Source organism: Mobula birostris, chromosome 23 (assembly GCF_030028105.1).
Source record: "Mobula birostris isolate sMobBir1 chromosome 23, sMobBir1.hap1, whole genome shotgun sequence".
NCBI classification, from domain to species: Eukaryota; Metazoa; Chordata; class Chondrichthyes; order Myliobatiformes; family Myliobatidae; genus Mobula; species Mobula birostris.
The window spans coordinates 59,098,813-59,116,291 of NC_092392.1; the positions used below are offsets into that span (position 1 = coordinate 59,098,813).

The 17,479-nt window shown below is 42.2% G+C and overlaps 1 protein-coding gene across 1 annotated transcript in view; it reads left to right on the plus strand.

Moving 5' to 3' along the window:
• plxnc1 (plexin C1) overlaps positions 1–17,479 on the plus strand; it is a 343,692-nt gene that overhangs the window by 296,552 nt on the left and 29,661 nt on the right. Inside the window, exons 22-24 of the mRNA XM_072241163.1 lie at positions 4,704–4,828; positions 6,440–6,635; positions 7,319–7,465. Of these exons, the coding sequence (XP_072097264.1) occupies positions 4,704–4,828; positions 6,440–6,635; positions 7,319–7,465 (468 nt within the window). The remainder of the gene's footprint in view (positions 1–4,703; positions 4,829–6,439; positions 6,636–7,318; positions 7,466–17,479) is intronic.

The following is a 17,479-nucleotide window of genomic DNA, read 5'->3' on the forward strand; positions in this document are numbered from 1 at the left end:
ATAATTATATATACCATCTCTAAGAATACTTTCCATCAATTTACCCACCACTGACGTCAAACTCACAGGCCGACAATTGCCAGGTTTACTCTTAGAAAACCTTTTTAAACAATGGAACCACATGAGCAATACCCCAATCCTCCGGCACCATCCTTGTTTCCAATGACATTTGAAATATTTCTGTCAGAACCCCTGCTATTTCTACACTAACTTCCCTCAAGGTCCTAGGGAATATCTTGTCTGTACCTGGAGACTTATCCACTTTTACATTCCTTAAGTGTGCCAGAACTTCCTCTTCTTTAATTGTCATACTTTCCATAACTACCCTACTTGTTTCCTTTACCTTACACAATTCAATATCCTTCTCCTTAGTGAATACCGAAGAAAAGAAATTGTTCAAAATCTCCCTCATCTCTTTTGGCTCCGCTCATAGCCGTCCACTTTGATTCTCCAAGGGACCAATTTTATCCCTCACTATCCTTTTGCCACTAACATAACTGTAGAAACCCTTTGGGTTTATTTTCACCTTACTTTCCAAAGCAGCCTCATATTACCTTTTAGCTTTTCTAATTTCTTTCTTAAGATTCTTTTTTCATTCTTTATATTCCTCGAGTACCTCATTAACTCCAAGCTGCCTATATTTATTGAAGATCCCTCTCTTTTTCTGAAACAAGTTTCTAATATCTCTTGAAAACCATGGCTCTCTCAAACTTTTAACATTTCCTTTCAACCTAACAGGAACATAAAGATCCTGAACCCTCAAAATTTCACCTTTAAATGACCTCCATTTCTCTGTTACATCCTTCCCATAAAACAAATTTTCCCAATCCACTCCTTCTAAATCCTTTCACATCTCCTCAAAGTTACCTTACTCCAATCAAAAATCTCAACCCTAGGTCCAGTCCTATCCTTCTCCATACTTACACTGAAACTAATGGCATTGTGATCACTGGACCCGAAGTGCTCCCCAACAAATACCTCTGTCACCTGCCCTGTCTCATTCCCTAACAGGAGATCCAACACTGCCCCTTCGCTAGTTGGTACCTCTACGTATTGCTGCAAAAAACTATCCTGCACACATTTTACAAACCCCAAACCATCCAGCCCTTTTACAGAATGGGCTTCCCAGTCTATGCGTGGAAAATTAAAATCTCCCACAATCACAACCCTGTGCTTACTACAAACATCTGCTATCTCCTTACAAATTTGCTCCTCCAGTTCTCGGTCCCCACTGGGTGGTCTATAATACACCCCCATAAGCGTCACAACACCCTTCCTATTCCTCAGTTCCACCCAAATAGCCTCCCTAGACGAGTCCACTAATCTATCCTGCCAGAGCACCGCTGTTATATAATCTCTGACAAGCAATGCAAAACCTCCCCCTCTTGCCCCTCCTATTCTATCACACCTGAAGCAACGAAATCCTGGAATATTTAGTTGCCAATCACACCCCTCCTGCAACCATGTTTCACTAGTCAGCATATTTCAGGGTATCAATCCATGCTCTAAGCTCATCCACCTTTCTTAGAATGCTCCTAGCATTAAAATAGATGCATTTAAGAAACTCTCCACCTCTTACTCTCTGTTTATCCTTAATTGAGCAAACAACTTTATCTTTTTCTTCTTTTTCCCCTACATCAACCTCCCTTCTCCTAGTCTCCTTAATTTGATTCCCTTCCCCCAACCATTCTAGTTTAAAGTCACCTCAGTAGCCCTCGCAAATCTCCCCGCCAGGATATTGGTCCCCCTAGGATTCAAGTGTAACCCGTCCCCTTTGTACAGGTCACGCCTGTGCCAATAGTGGTCCCAATGATCCAAAAATCTGAATCCTTGCCCCTTGCTCCAATCTCTCAGCCATGCACTTATCCTACATCTCATTGCATTCTTACTCTCACTGTTGCGTAGCACAGGCAGTAATCCTGAGATTGCTACCTTTGTCGTCCTTTTTCTCAACTCCCTATATTCTTCTTTCAAGACCCCTCCCCTTTTCCAACCTATGTCATTGGTACCTATATGTACCACGACCTCTGGCTCCTCACCCTCCCACTTCAGGATCTCTTGGACACAATCAGAAACATCCTGGACCCTGGCACCAGGGAGGCAAACTACCATCCGGGTCTCTGGACTGCGTCCACAGAATCGCCTATCTGACCCCCTAACTATTGAGTCCCTATTTCTATTGCCTTCCTGTTCCGTTCCCTATCCTTCTGAGCTACAGGGCCAGACTCTGGGCCGGAGGCACGGCCAGTGTTGCTTCCCCCAGGTAAGCTGTCCCCCCCAACAGTACTCAAACAGGAGTACTAATTGTCAAGGGGCACAGCCACAGCCACGGGGGTACTCTCTATTACCCGATTCTTCCTATTCCACCTCCCCAACCTTGACCCACATGTCTGCCTTCCGTGACCCCAGTATGACCACCTGCCTGTAACTTCTCTCCATCAACTCCTCACTCTCCCTGATAAGACGAAGGTCATCGAGCTGCAGCTCCAGTTTCCTAACGCAGTCAATTAGGAGCTGCATCTCGACTCACCTGGTGCAGATGTGGATGTCTGGGAGGCTGGGAGACTCCACGACCTCCCACATCCGGCGCTGAGAACAACAAGCTGCCCTCACACTCATACTTCCCCCTCTCCTCAAATAACAGTGAAAAAAAAAGAAAAACCAAACCCTCTTCGCCTAGCCCGTTTCCGTCTAAGCCCGTTTAGCTAAAGCCCTTAAGTCTTCACTCTGCTCCCAGCTCACTCCGCAGCCCGCAAACTACGCTGCCTGCTATATAAGGTTGTATTCCTTTTAAATCTCCCTTGTTTCACTCCCCGACGTCACACGCCTGCGCAGTCCTTCCTCTCTCGACACCGATGGAAAAAAAAACGAAAAATTCAAAAAAGGCTTCCTTCACACTCCCGCTCCGAATTTCTTTCTTCTTTCTCCCAATTCCCATGATTTTTAGGAATGTTACACGTTGTTAAGCAGCCTATTTAGTTCCACATTCCACCTAGTATTCCCTTGCATAGCAGAGTTCTAAAGAAAATGTCTGTTTTAGTAGTCTCATGTCAGGCATGTGAGCAATGCGACATACTCACTAGGCTGGCCAAGCATAATAAGGACTTTAATGGCTGGGAGAGGATCCTTACATTGTTTCATATATCCTGTCAGTAGATTTGGAAAACCTTATGGAGGTAGAGTTGATGGTATCTCTCCAGTGCCTCAAGGTTGCTGCCTATTACACCACTGGCATTTAGGGCAGCAGTGGAAGTCCCCCATCTCTATCTGTCCTCTATTGTGCTTCAGGGCCCCCACCTCTGCCTCCGTGGCACGGCACCAAGTTATCTTTGATCTCCCGCTTTTCCTCCACCCCTCAGGGATCCAAAAAAGTGCTGTCCAGATGATGGAGCCAGACCCTTGCCTCATCACGTGTCCAAGCCATCTCCAATGTTTCCTCATTAAGGGGGCAGATGGGTGATTAGTTCAGGAAGTTGCTTGTTCAGCAACGTTTCCTCATGATGATTGTTGCCCTGTCCTCCCAGGAGGAGACACTGAAGGAGTAGGGTGTGGTTGGCAACCAGTCCCAGCCAGAAAACATGAAGGATCTTCTGGGAGCTTATGGTGTGGAGTGATGACATGGTCCAAAAGCACATTTTTGTCTTGAAATTGGTGATGTTCAGGTGCTTCTTTCATCATGCCAGTAGCTTCCTCTCGGGTTTCACTGCTGTCAGTCTTGCAAATCCCATGTGGAGACTCAGGAAGACTGTCACACACAGATACAGGATTCTTCATTGTTGTTTCTGTATCAATTTTTTTTTGACTAGCCAGGGTTGTTAGCCCTGAGCTGAACTCCGGAACCTGGAGGACTGGTGGACCACTCTCAGTCTGGCCTCTACCCTTTGATTTGTTCGGCATGGGTGATCCTACCAAGAGTCAAAGCACAAAGCCTTGACTCCAGCCAATGTAGCTCTCTGGGTCATTGAGGCATGCAAGCCTCCAAACCACGATAAGGTTATAGTCCTCTTGGAGGAATGCCTTAAAGAGTCCAGTGTATGTGGTCCAAGTACAGCTGAAATGATGGTTATAGGGCAGAACATGAGCTTAATGTTGGTGCTGAGATCCATATCTTTGCCCATTCACAGATCTCCCAGAAATACCTTGATGCAGGCCTATTAAATAATATTGTTATTTGATGTAAGAATGAACACACATCTGCACAATGACTCCTGGACTGGCCCCTGCCTAGTCCACTCCTGATGCCCCAAAGCAACCATGGCAACAGGTATGTTGCTGAAAGAAAACCAGTGCCGAAGGTCTTTGTCCCTAATTTATATGTTCCATGCATATTATAGATAGGCAGGCTCTAGCTGTATATAGATGAGAACAGCACTTGCAAATAGGAAATAGTTCTCCACTAATATCACGAATCTGGATCTTGTATTCTATATCAGAATCTGCTGTTCTGCATCAGCTTTTAGATTCATTGCTTTCAAACGTCTAAATCATAATTCACAACCAGTTGGAGTATATTCGGTTTATGTATGTGTACAAATGGATTTTCTTTTCTCTTTCCTTTTGTTTTGGATATCCATGTATTTTCATGAAGATATTTTATAATTTTCCTTTTGTATAATATCATACAAAATAAGATAAGCTTAAAGAGTTTGAAAACAAAATCTTATGATCACAATCTGCTTCATATTCATGTTTCACTTGAGCAGACAGAGCAAAGAAACAGCTTGAAGGAAGGATTTAATGCCTTGTACAGCTTCCTGAACAATAAGCAGTTTCTTGTGACCTTAATACACATTCTTGAGCAACAGAAGGATTTCACCATTAAAGACCGGTTAGTTTTCGACAATGCCTTTGTCAATCTTTTATTTAAAACTCTTAGGCTTGCATTAATTACCCAGCTGTATTTCATTGACTGATATTATCAGCATAAGTTAATCTGAAATTGTAAACATTTCATTGGAACAGAACTGAATTTTCCATTGGAATGTACTCATCCAATTGTCAGTTTCTTCTCTGTAGGCAGCTAGATTCATGTGGGTGTTTGGAAGAATGGGGGCTACCAAATTCAACTTTAACGTCTTGAAATACTGAATTCACTCAACCTCAGTGGAAAAAGTCTGCTTGCATTGACTCTATCTACACCCTTATTATTTTGTATACCTCTATCAAATCTCCCCTCATTCTGCTATGCTCCAGAATAAAATCCTAACCCATTCAACCTTTCCCGATAACTCAGGTCTTCTGGTCCTGGCAACATCCTTGTAAATTTTCTCTGCAATCTTTCAATCTTATTGATATCTTTCCTGTAGGTAGATGACCTGATCTACGCTCAATACTCCAAATTAGGCCTCAAGTCATGGGTTAAGGGTGAAAGGTGAAGTGTGAAATGTTTAAGGGAACCTGAGAGGGAACGTTTTCACTCAGATGGTGGTGACAGTGGGGGACGAGCTGCCAGCTGAAGTCATGCTTGTGGGTTTGATTTCAACAGTTAAGAGAAATTTGGATAGGTACATGAATGGGGGGGGGGGAGGGGAACGGTTATGGAGGGCTATGGTCTGGGTGCAGACCGATGGAGTAGGCAGAATAATAGTTTGGCATGGATGAGATGGATGAAAGGCCTGTTTCTGTACTGTAGTGTTCTATGACTTTATGACTCTAGAAAAGTTAAATACAGACAAGACAGAGTAAATGACAGGGACCTTATGAACATTGGCACATGAATGATAGGAAAATGGGGGGCAATGTAGGAGGGAAGGATTAGATGGATCTCAGAGGTCAGCACAACATAGTGGGCTGAAGGGCCTGTACTGTGCTGTAATATTTTATGTTCTATTGATGTACAGAGAGTCTTTAGGATGGAAGTCCATAGCTCCTTGAAAATATGACGCAGGTAGATAGGATAGTGAAGGAGACATTTGGTATGCTTAACTTCCTCGGCCAGGGCAATGAGCATAAAAGTTAGAACATCATGTTGCAGCTAGGCTGAATTTGCAATATTGCACCCTTTTCTGATCACCACACTACTGGAAAGATATGGTAGCAGCGGAGCGAGTGAAGAAGAGATTCATCAAGATGTTGTCTAGAATGGAGGGCCGTAGTAATAAGGAAAGATTGGAAAGTTAGATTTATTATCATTGGAATGCAGAAGGCTGAGGAAAGACCTTTCAGAGGTTTATAAAATTACAAGGGTCTTAGAAAGAACAGTCTTTTTCCCAGGCCCAGTCAGACTAAAACTAAAGGGCACTCAATTAGATAACCTTTCTTCCCTAAACAACGGAGAGCAAGCCAAGTTTAAGTCGATTGCTTACCATGTTTCTTATTGAAGCAAAGTCCACCTATATGTTGGAACTCAAGAAAAAGTTAGCCATTAGAACACTGTATATGCATTATTATCTGAGTTTCTGGATACCTTTCTAAAAAGCCAATTATTTAATGTCAACAGGTGTCGGTTTGCTTCGTTTCTCACTATTGCATTTCACAGTAACTTAGTTCACCTAACGCATGTGCTTGATCAACTCCTCAAAGACTTGATGGATGGATCCACTGCGCAACCAAAGCTGCTATTACGCCGGACAGAGACAGTTGTTGAGAAGCTCCTAACAAACTGGGTGTCCCTTTGCATGTACGGCTTTCTGAGGGTAAGGAGCACCCACATTATTGTCATAGCAAAACGTGTATACATGCACTGTGCTGAAAAGTAGCATAAACTGAAATTACAGTAGTTACGTAGTTCTTACTAGCATTTTCCATATCACTTTGCATTAACATGCTTCACCATATTTAGTACAGAACATTGTGGTCCATAATGTTATGGTGACCTTTTACCTTACTCTAAGATCAATCTAACCTTTCCCTCCGACATAACCCTCCATTTTCCTATCATCCAAAAGCTTCTTAAATGCCCCTAATGTACCTGTCTCTACCACCACACTTGGCAGCACATTCTACGTGTTAAAAAATACCTCTGACTGCACCCCCCCCCCCATACTTTCCTCCAATCACCTTAAAATTAAGCCCCTGGTACTAATCATTTCCACCCTCGAAAATGTCTCTAGCTATCCACTCAATCTGTGCCTTCTATCATCTTGTACATCTCTATCAAGTCACTTCTAACACTCTATTGACTTCTTTGTGCTTTCTACATTACGTCAAAGAATACATTTTAAGAAATTACTTGTGGTTGGAAAGTGCTTTGGGATATCTTGATCTTGTGAAAGGCACAAAAACGTTGCAGGTATTTCTTTCTGTTAATATCTTAGTTTCACACAATTACTGACACGCCTTTCTTATTTCATGAGAGTTGGTTCTTTTCTATTTGAAGGAATCTGTTGGAGAGCCGTTATTTAAGCTGGTATCTGCAATCAAACAACGGATTAGCCTGGGTCCAGTGGATGCAATCAGTGGGAAGGCATTGTATACACTAAACGAAGACTGGTTGTTGTGGCAGGTTACTGACTTTGAAAGTTTGGTAAGAATAGTCTCAATTGTGGCACACATCTTATGACAATCACACTTTTAAATGACATTTCTTAAATATTCACTTGTTAAATTAAAATGGGGCAGTGTGATTCTCTTGTTCAAAGGTATCACAATACTGTAGCAAGCCAAATCAACAGCCTAGGGTAATGAAGAATTCTGAACTTGCAAAGTACTTGAGGGCCTGAATGACAGGAGTTCATCCCCTGGACCGTAGCAGAATGAGGGGAGGTTTCATAGAGGTGGGGGAAGTGGGTATAGATAGGTTGAATGCAATCAGAGTTTCACATAAATTGGGTGAGACTAGAACTAGAAGTCATGGGTTAAAGGTGAAAGGTGAAATATTTAGGGGGAACTTGAGAGAGAACTTATTCACTCGGACGGTGGCAAGACTTGTTGCAAATGCGAAGAAATTAGACAGACCAAATTCACCCCAAAGTTTTAAATATTTTATCTGACAACAAAAGATTGAGGTGGATAAGGAAAATATCAAAAGGAACTTCTGTAAATAATTACTGAAATTGCTTATGCAAATTTAACAAGCCATATCTGCACCAGTGCAGTGGCACTAGAGATTGATTAAATTCATTCCAGGTAACCTGATTTCAGTAATGTTGCTTAAGGCAAACTGTTCTAGAGAACCCATTTGTTCTGCTGACATACTGTAGAGTATCAACACAAATTCTGGAGGATCATAGAATATATTCCATCTCACAACCACTTTTCTATGACTTTCTAGAATGAGAGCCCGTGAGATTAATAAATGATATAATTTTAGGTGTAGAAGCAGACACACAGCAAAAGGAAGGATTTACAGAAAGGAGGCTAAGTGGGAGTCTGAGGCTTACAGTAAGCACTAGCACTGCCAGCACTGGATGAGTATCAGACAATGATGGCTGGCAGCCTCTTACTACCTGATTCTCATGTAGTGCTGATAGCAAGACTTACTGCTCTTTCATCAATGGAGGAGGTGAGCTGTGTCCTGCTAGTTATTACTTTAAGTAACATTCTTACCTATAATTTCCACAGCTCTTGGGCTCATTCCCCAATCCAGAAAAGTGTACATTCAATCCAAGACAGCACTACACTAACTGAACAAGGGAACAGAGATCTGATGGAATTTATTCCTAAACAATTGAAAACAATTCTATCTGGTTATTTATTTCATTGTGATCTGTGGGACCTTGCTGTGTGCAAATTGGCTGTTTTCCAGTACTCACTGAAAACATTTCATCTGGATTCCATTGACTGTAACACACTTTGAGGTGGTGTCACACTGTGAAACAAGCTGTAGAAATACAAGTTCTGTCTTCATGAGCACGGACTTAAAATTAATGCAAATTCTTCTTTTTATAGTCCTATTAGTTTGAAGCCTTGACCACATAATCATGCTCGTGATTAAATACGGAAGTTAACTCGTTTAGTTCTTTTATTCACGCAGGTTTTCTGTAGTTCTATGTTACTGTGTGGTTCAACTTGTTCTGGTGACACACTACACAAAAATCTTTTCTTTCTTTGGATTATGTGGACAAAAATGGTGTGTTCCCAATTTCTGTTGTTCAGGAAGAAAGGAAAGTAGATTTAGTTTTCTAAATCAAGGTATCAGTTCTCCCAAAAAGTCTAAAGTATTTCAAATACAGGAAATTATTTCAAAAAGTTATGGTGACCAACAGCAAAGGTTGACAGTGTATAGCACAGAAGATGTACAGGAAAATAAGCTAAGGAGTATGGGAAGTGAGGATAACAACTGAAAAAGAGGATCAAAAATTCCTTGATGCATAGTTAAGTAGATTGGGAAGAGGAAGATAGACCACAGGATATGAGAGAGAAGAGAGTCAGAGACTTTGTCCCAGGTGGAAAGGGCTAATAGGATGGTGCATAATTTTAAGGTGATTTGTGGAAAGTATAGGGGGATGTCAGAGGTAAGTTTTTTTATACAGAGTGGTGACTGCATGGAACATGCTTCCAGGGGTGGTGGTAGAGGAAGATACATTAGGATCATTTAACAAAATCTTAGATAGGCACATGATGATAAAAAATGGAGGGCTATGTAGGAGGGAAGGATTACACTGATTTTAGACTAGGTTAAAAGGTCGGCACAACATGGTGAGCCAAAAGGCCTTTGTGCTGTGCGTAGTGTTCTGTGTTCTATGATCTATGACGCTTCTGATGCTCGAAATCTGGAGCAGCACATAAAGATGCTGGAGGAACTCAGCAGGTCTGGTAGCATCAAAATTCATTTCCAGTCATACACCATCCTGACTTAGAAATATGTCATGCTTCCTTTAAAGCGAGTTCCCCTTTGTACTGATTTTTTTAAGAATTAATCTACTGGACTGACTGACCCAGCTACCCCAAATCCTGCCATATCCTCATTTCTGACACTCAGATAAATAGAGTGGAGGAGATATAATTTAAAATTTGGCCGGCACATTTTGTAGGTCTAAGATTTTACATTTTTAATTGAGTCCACCCAGTATTCAATTTTATTTCAAAGTTCAAAGTAGATTTATTATCAAAGTACAAATATGTAACCATATACAACCTTGAGATTCATTTTCTTACAGGCATTCACAGTAACTGTGCACCATGACGGCGTAACAGTGAGCACGATGCTATTACAGCTCGGGGCTTCAGAGCTTGCAGTCCAATTCCGATGGTCACTTGTAAGAAGTCTGTATGTCCTCCCCGTGTAATGTGTAGGTTTTCCCTAGGTCCTCCACAGTCCAAAAAGGTATCGCTTAGTAGGTTAATTTGGCTATATAAATTGTCGCATGATTAGGCTAGTTTTCAGTCGGGGGTCGCTGGATAGTACAACTTGAAGGGCCAGAAGGGCCTATTCCACACTATATCTCTACAAAAATAAATACAAGAAAACAAACATAAGATGAAGAGTCTTTGAAAGTGAGTCTATAAGGTGTGGGTACAGCGCTGGTGATGGGGTGAGTAAAGTTGAGCGATGTTAACCCTTCTGGGTCCATGACCTGGATGGGGTGGGGGTCTCTGATGTTAACCCTTCTGGGTCCATGACCTGGATGGGGTGGGGGTCTCTGATGTTAACCCTTCTGGGTCCATGACCTGGATGGGGTGGGGGTCTCTGATGTTAACCCTTCTGGGTCCATGACCTGGATGGGTTGGAGGTCTCTGATGTTAACCCTTCTGGGTCCATGACCTGGGTGGTGGGCGTCTCTGATGTTAACCCTTCTGGGTCCATGACCTGGGTGGTGGGCGTCTCTGATGATGGATGCTGCTTTCCTCAACAGAGCTGCTCCATGTAGATGTGCTGACTGGTGGGGAGGGTTTTACCTGTGAAGGCACTGAACTGTATCCCCTACTTTTTACAAGCTTTTCGTTGAAGGGCATTGGTGTTTCCATATCAAGCTGTGATGCAACCAGTCAACATACTCTCCACCACACATACAGTATATATAAGTTTGTCAATGTTTTAGATGACATGCCAAATTTATGCAAACTTCTAATAAAGTAAAGGCACTGATATACCTTCTTTGTAATGGCACTTGCTTGCTGGACCCAGGACAGATCCCCTGAAATGCTAACACCAAAGAATTCAAAGTTTCCAGTCCTCTCACAGTGCAGACCCAGCTCTGGTCATGTACCCAGCCTGGAATTGGCAAGCCACGTTAGCCCAGAGTGCAGACCCCAGCCCGGGTCATACACCCAGCCTGCACGCTGACCACCCTGTTGGCCCAGAGTGCAGACCCCAGCCTGGGTCATACACCCAGCCTGCACTCTGACCACCATGGGCCCAGAGTGCAGACCCCAGCTCTGGTCATACACCCAGTCTGCACACTGACCATCCTGTTGGCCTAGAGTGCAGACCTCAGCTCAGGTCATACACCCAGCCTGCATGCTGACCATCCTGTTGGCCCAGAGTGCAGACCCCGACCTTGTCATACTTTAGCCCAACAATGGTGAATCTATGGAACTTAGTGTCACATAAGGCAGTGGAGGCCAAATCATTGGGTATATTTAAAATGGAGATTGATAGGTCTTTGATTAGTGGGGACATCAAAGGATTTGAGAGGGATAATAAACCAGATACGATGAAATTGTGGAGCAGACTCGAGAGGTCTGATGTGCTAATTCTGCTCCTATGTCTTATGATGTTATGTTCACTGTCTCTATTAGAAAGGTGCTCAGCATCCAGACCCTTCCTGTAGCCACACTCTTTATGTGGTTGATCCAGAACAATTTCTGGTTGCAGTGACCACCAGATGATGGATGTCCTTTAATGGTAAAGCTGTTGAAAAAAGGCCTTTGTTGGAAGGAAGGCCATTGGTGAGGCAACTAAGGATGGCTAGGTCAGGACACTGTCCTGATGAATAGGGACAGTGATGTCCTGGAGCAGGGGTGATTGACTTACAACACCACAATTATTGTCTCTGTGTAAGGAATGATTCCAACATCTGATGATGTCATTTGGCTTCAGGTTCACTTGAGTTTGTTGGTCAAATGCTGCCTTGAATTTCCTGTGGTCTGTTGGCAATGGCGACCTCATTACAAAGAAAGTATAGCACTGCCTTTGCTTTCTTAGAGGTTTGTGCAGATTTGACATGTCATCTAAAACTTTGACAAACCTTTAGATGCATGGTGATTGGTTGAATCACAGCTTGCTATAGAAACACCAGTGCCCAAGAACAGAAAACCCGACAAAAGGTGATGTTCTTCAATGTTCGTCCCAGGAAAACCCCTTCCCACCATTGAGCAAATCTACAAGGAGTGCTGTCACAAGAAAGCAGCTTCCATCATCAAGGACCCTGATCATCCAGGTCATGCTCTGTTCTTGCTGCTGCCATTTGGGAAGGAGTTACAGGAGCCTTAGGACCCACACCACCACATTCAGGAACAATTACCCTTCAACCATCAGGCTTCTGAACCAGTGTGAATAACTTCACTGAACTGATCACTGAACACAACCTATAGACACACTTTCAAGGACTCTACAGTACATGTTCTCAGTATTATTGATTTACTTATTTATTATTATTATTGATAATTTTTGTATTTGCTTGGTTTGTCCTTTGTACAAAGGTTGTTTATCAGTCAGTCTTTGTGTAATTGATTCTGTTGTACTTTGTTCAAATTTGAATGACTGCAAGAAAATGAATCACAGAGTAGCATATGGTGACATATGCGTATTTTGATAATAGATTTACTTTGAACTTTAAACTTCCTTCGTTAAGATCGCTGGGATGGTGGATCACTTCTGCCTCTCTTTTTGTTAGCTGTCAATGAAAGCTGCGATTCCTTTCTTGTCAGCTGTATGCAGCCCATCTTTTCTTGCTGTACAGGAAACTGCTAAAAAAGCAGACCTTTCATTTCAGCATTTGTACTGACAGTGAATTGTTATTGTTCCATCCCTGGTTTAAGAATTCACTGAAGTTGGTGACTGTCTTTCCAGTGTGTATGTTGAACTCTTCACTGAGACTAATGCTATCTGTTACAATGGGCCAAAATAGTTGAATTGGTTACTGATTTCAGTGAAATGTTGTTAAGTCTGATTAGCCATAATGCATTGTTACATAACTAGATTTCTATTAACACTATTTGTGAGGGAAGGCATGAGAAGATCACTCAGTGAGTCTCTGAAGTTGTTGTTCTGTCCACTGGACAATAAAGATTTTGCCTCCTGAATGCTTTCGGGTGTATCTTATGGATTTTGGGCTGCCGAACATGAAAATCAGATGAAATCTCCCTGTCACACACTATTTTTTTAAAAATGGTCTATATTTGTTATTTTAATTCATAATTCCAGTCACTTAAATTGTTACCCAAAACGTAAGCTGAAAAGTTTTCTATTTTGTGCAGGCATACCTGGTATAGTTAGACAGGGCGGATGCTACATAGCAGAACAGGTTTTAGAAAGACAATAAGTGTATCACACACACATCGTTCTATACATTACATTTACAGTACATGTATATTGGTTTGCAATCACATTTTCTACATACAGAGTACAATGTGTGTACTTATCATAATAAAGTACTTGTATTTTCAGGAGTATTTATGATAGCAAAATGTCTCGCCAGTGTTGCTGCAGCCACAATACTTTCTGTTATGTTTGTAACAAGTGTACACTTAAATCTCAAAGATGAAGCACGACTCCTCATTGAGAAAGTCTATGAGCTCTACTTTGGGTGTAAAATTGGTGACCAAGACAAAGCCAAGGCTCCTCATATTTGTTGTGCTGTTGATCTTAGAGCTTGGCTGAGAGGTACACAGAAGTCAATGCCGTTCGCTGTCCCAATGATATGGGGAGAGCAGAAGGATCATGTGACAGACTGCTCCTTCTGTCTGACCAGTGTGTCTGGTTTCTCTGCTAAAAACAAGAAATCCATTGAATACCCCAGTCTCCCTTCACCATGAGACCTGTGCCATGTGACAATAGTCTTCCAGTACCAAAGCCACCAGAGACCTGGAGTCTAGAGGTAGCATACGAAGATGCTGTGATGCACCAGCCAGGAATGGAAAACAACACTGACACTGATACAGATTTTGAACCCTTTATGTCGAGTGAGCCTCATCTGATAACTCAATCTGAGTTAAGTGACCTGGTCAGAGACTTGGGTTTGTCAAAGCAAAAGCCAAATTACTGGGTTCAAGACTGCAAGGATAGAATCTGCTATCACCAGGCACAAAAATTTCCATGAAGGATTTCGATATTTGAGACAGATGTTTCCCACAATAACTCAGCTGTAGGAAGATCAACTACCTTAGTTCATATAGAAAAGTGGGAGTGGGGTGGAAAGAAACACCAGTACAGCTTGTTTTTGTAGAGCTTACCAACACGTTTGAGCAAATGCGGTCTCTATTAAATACTCAAGAAAACTAGCAATTCCACCACCCCACCCAAGCTTTCCTTTCAGTGTCAACATGCAATACTTATTCATGCGGTAAGAAAACTTTGAAATCAATTCTAAAGGATACAGGAAGCCAGTGTAGAGTAGCTAAGATGGGAGTGACATGTTCCCTCATTCTGGTTTTGGTTAACTTGCGTTCTGAATGAGTTGAAGTTTGCCCATAAGGCCATTAGATATAGAAGCAGAATGAAGCCATTTGGTCCATTGAGTTTGCTCCACCATTTCATCATGGCCTGACCAATCAACAATCTATCAACCTCTGACTTAAATACATCAGAATCAGGTTTAATATCACAGGCACATGTTATGAAATTTGTTGTCTTTGCAGCAGCAGTACAATGCAATAGGTAATAATAGAAAAAAAATTAAATAGTTAAATAAGTCATGCAAAAATAAAATTAAAGGAGTGAGGTAGTGTTCATGGGTTCAATGTCCATTCAGAAACCAGGTAGCAGAGGGAAGAAGCCGTTCCTAAATTGCTGAGTGTGTGCGTTCAGTTTTCTTCCCTACCTCCTTCCTGATGGTAGCAATGAGAACAAGGCATGACCTGGGTGATGAGGAGCCCTTAATAATGGATGATGCCTTTTTGAGGCATCACTTTTTGAAGAAGTCCTGGATGCTACAGAGACTAGTGCCCATGATGCAGCTGACTAAGTTTACAACTCTCTGCAACTTATTTTGATCCTGTGCAGTAGCGCCCCACCTCCCCCCATACCAGAGAGTGACGTAGCCAATTAGAATGCTTTCCACAGTACATGTGTAAAAAGTTGCAAGTATCTTTGGTGACATGTTAAAAATCTTCTCAAAGTCCTAATGAAATCTAGCTACTGTCGTGCCTTTTTTGAAGCTGCATCAATATGTTGGGCCTAGGATAAATTTTCAGAGATATTGACACCCAGGAACTCGAAATTGCTCACTCTTTCCACTTCTGATCCCTCTATGAGGACTACTGTGTGTTCACTTGTCTTATCCTTTCTGAAGTCCACAACCAGTTCTTTGATCTCACTGATATTGAGTGTAAGGTTGTTGCTGTGACACCACTGATTGATATATCTCACTCCTCTACGCTCTCTCATCATCATCATCTGAAATTCTGCAAACACTAGTTGCATCATCAGAAAATTTATGGATGGCACTTGAGCTGTGCCTAGCCATATAGTCATGGGTGTTGAGAGAGTGGAACAGTAAGCTAAGCAGACATCCCTGAGGTGCACCAGTGTTGATTGTCAAAGAGATGGAGATGTTATAGAGTCATAGAAAAGTATAGCACCAAAACAAGTCCTTCCATTCATCTAGTCCATTCCAAAACCATTTCCAGTGCCTACTCCCATCGACCTGCTCCTGGACTATAGCCCTCCATATCCCTACCATCCAAGTACCTATCCAAACTTCTCTTAAACGTTGAAATTGAGCTGACATGCATCACTTGTGCTGACAGCTTGGTCTCCACTCTCATGACCTTCTGAGTGAAGAAGTTTCCCCTCATGCTGTCCTTAAACTTTTCATCTTTTATCCTTAACCTATGACCTCTGGTTATAGTCCCACCCAACCTCAGCAGAAAAAGCCTGCTTGCATTTATCCTATCTATACCCGTCATGATTTTGTATATCTATTAAATCTCCTCTTAATCTTCTACACTCTAAGAAATAAAGGCGTAACCTATTCAATCTTTCCTTATAACTCAGGTCCTCCAGAACCAACAACATCCTTGTAAATTTTCTCTGCACTCCTTCAACCTTATTTACATCTTTCCTGTGGGTAGATTACCAAAACTGCACACAATACTCCGAATTAGGTCTCACCAACATCTTATACCACTTCAACATAACATCCTATCACCTGCACTCAATACATTGATTTATGAAGGCCAATGTGCCAAAAGCTTTCTTTATGACACTATCTACCTGTGATGCCACTTTCAATTAATTATGGACCTGTAATTCTAGATCCCTTTGTTCCCCAGCGCTCCTCAGTGTCCTACCATTCACTGTGTAAGACCTATCTTGGTTGGTCCTACTGAAGTGCAAAACTTTGCACTTGTCTGCATTAAATTCTTCCTGCCATTTTTGTAGCTGACCCAGATCCTAATGCAATCCATGATAGCCTTCCTTGTTGTTGACCACACCCTTAATCTTGGTGTCATCCGCAAATTTGCAGATCCAGTTAATCACATTATCATCCAGATCATTGATATACATGACAAATAACAATGGGCCTAGCACTGAACCCTGAAGCACTCCAATAGTCACAGGCCTCCAGTCAGAGAGACAACCCTCTACAACCACTCCCTGGCTTCCCCCACAAAGCCAATGTCTAATCCAATTTACTACCTCGTCTTGAATGCCGTGTGACTGAATCTTCTTGGTCAACCTCCCATTCGAGACATTGTCAAATGCCTGGCTAAAGTCCATGTAGACGGCATCCTCTGCCTTGCCTTCATCCACTTTCCTGATAACTTATTTCCAATCTGCATAGATTGTGGTCTTCCAGTTAGGAAGTGAAGATCCAGTTGCAGGGCGAGGTACAGTGGCCCAGGTTCTGGAGCTTTTTCATCAGAAATGTAGGAATGATTGTGTTAAATGCTGAGAAGTAGCCAATAAACAGCATCCTGACATAGGTATTTGTTTTGTCCAGGTGATCCAAGGCTGCGTGAAGAGCCATGAGATCGCATCCGCCGTAGACCTATTGTGGTGATAGGCAAATTGCAGTGATTCACCACTCTGGCTAAAGAAATTTCTCCTCATCTCCATTCTAAAAGGATGCCCCTCTATTCTAAAGCTCTGTCCTTTGGTCTTAGATTCCCCTACCAAAAGAAACATCCTCTCCACATTCACCCTATTCACATTTGACAGGTTTTGATGAGGTCACCCCTCATTCTTCTGAATTGAATTGACTTTATTTTTTGCATCCTTCCCATACATGAGGAGTAAAAATCTTTACGTTAAGTCTCCATCTAAATGTGCAATTTATAGCACTTTTTGGAGCAGGATAATTGTCTTAGTCTACTATGAAATGTGTTCCTCTGTTCAGCCAAAGTGGCATGCAGAGGGTGAGAAACATTGTCCAGGATTGCCAGAGTTTTCTGTAGGGTCCTTTATTCTACCACAGCCTCCAATGTGTCCAGT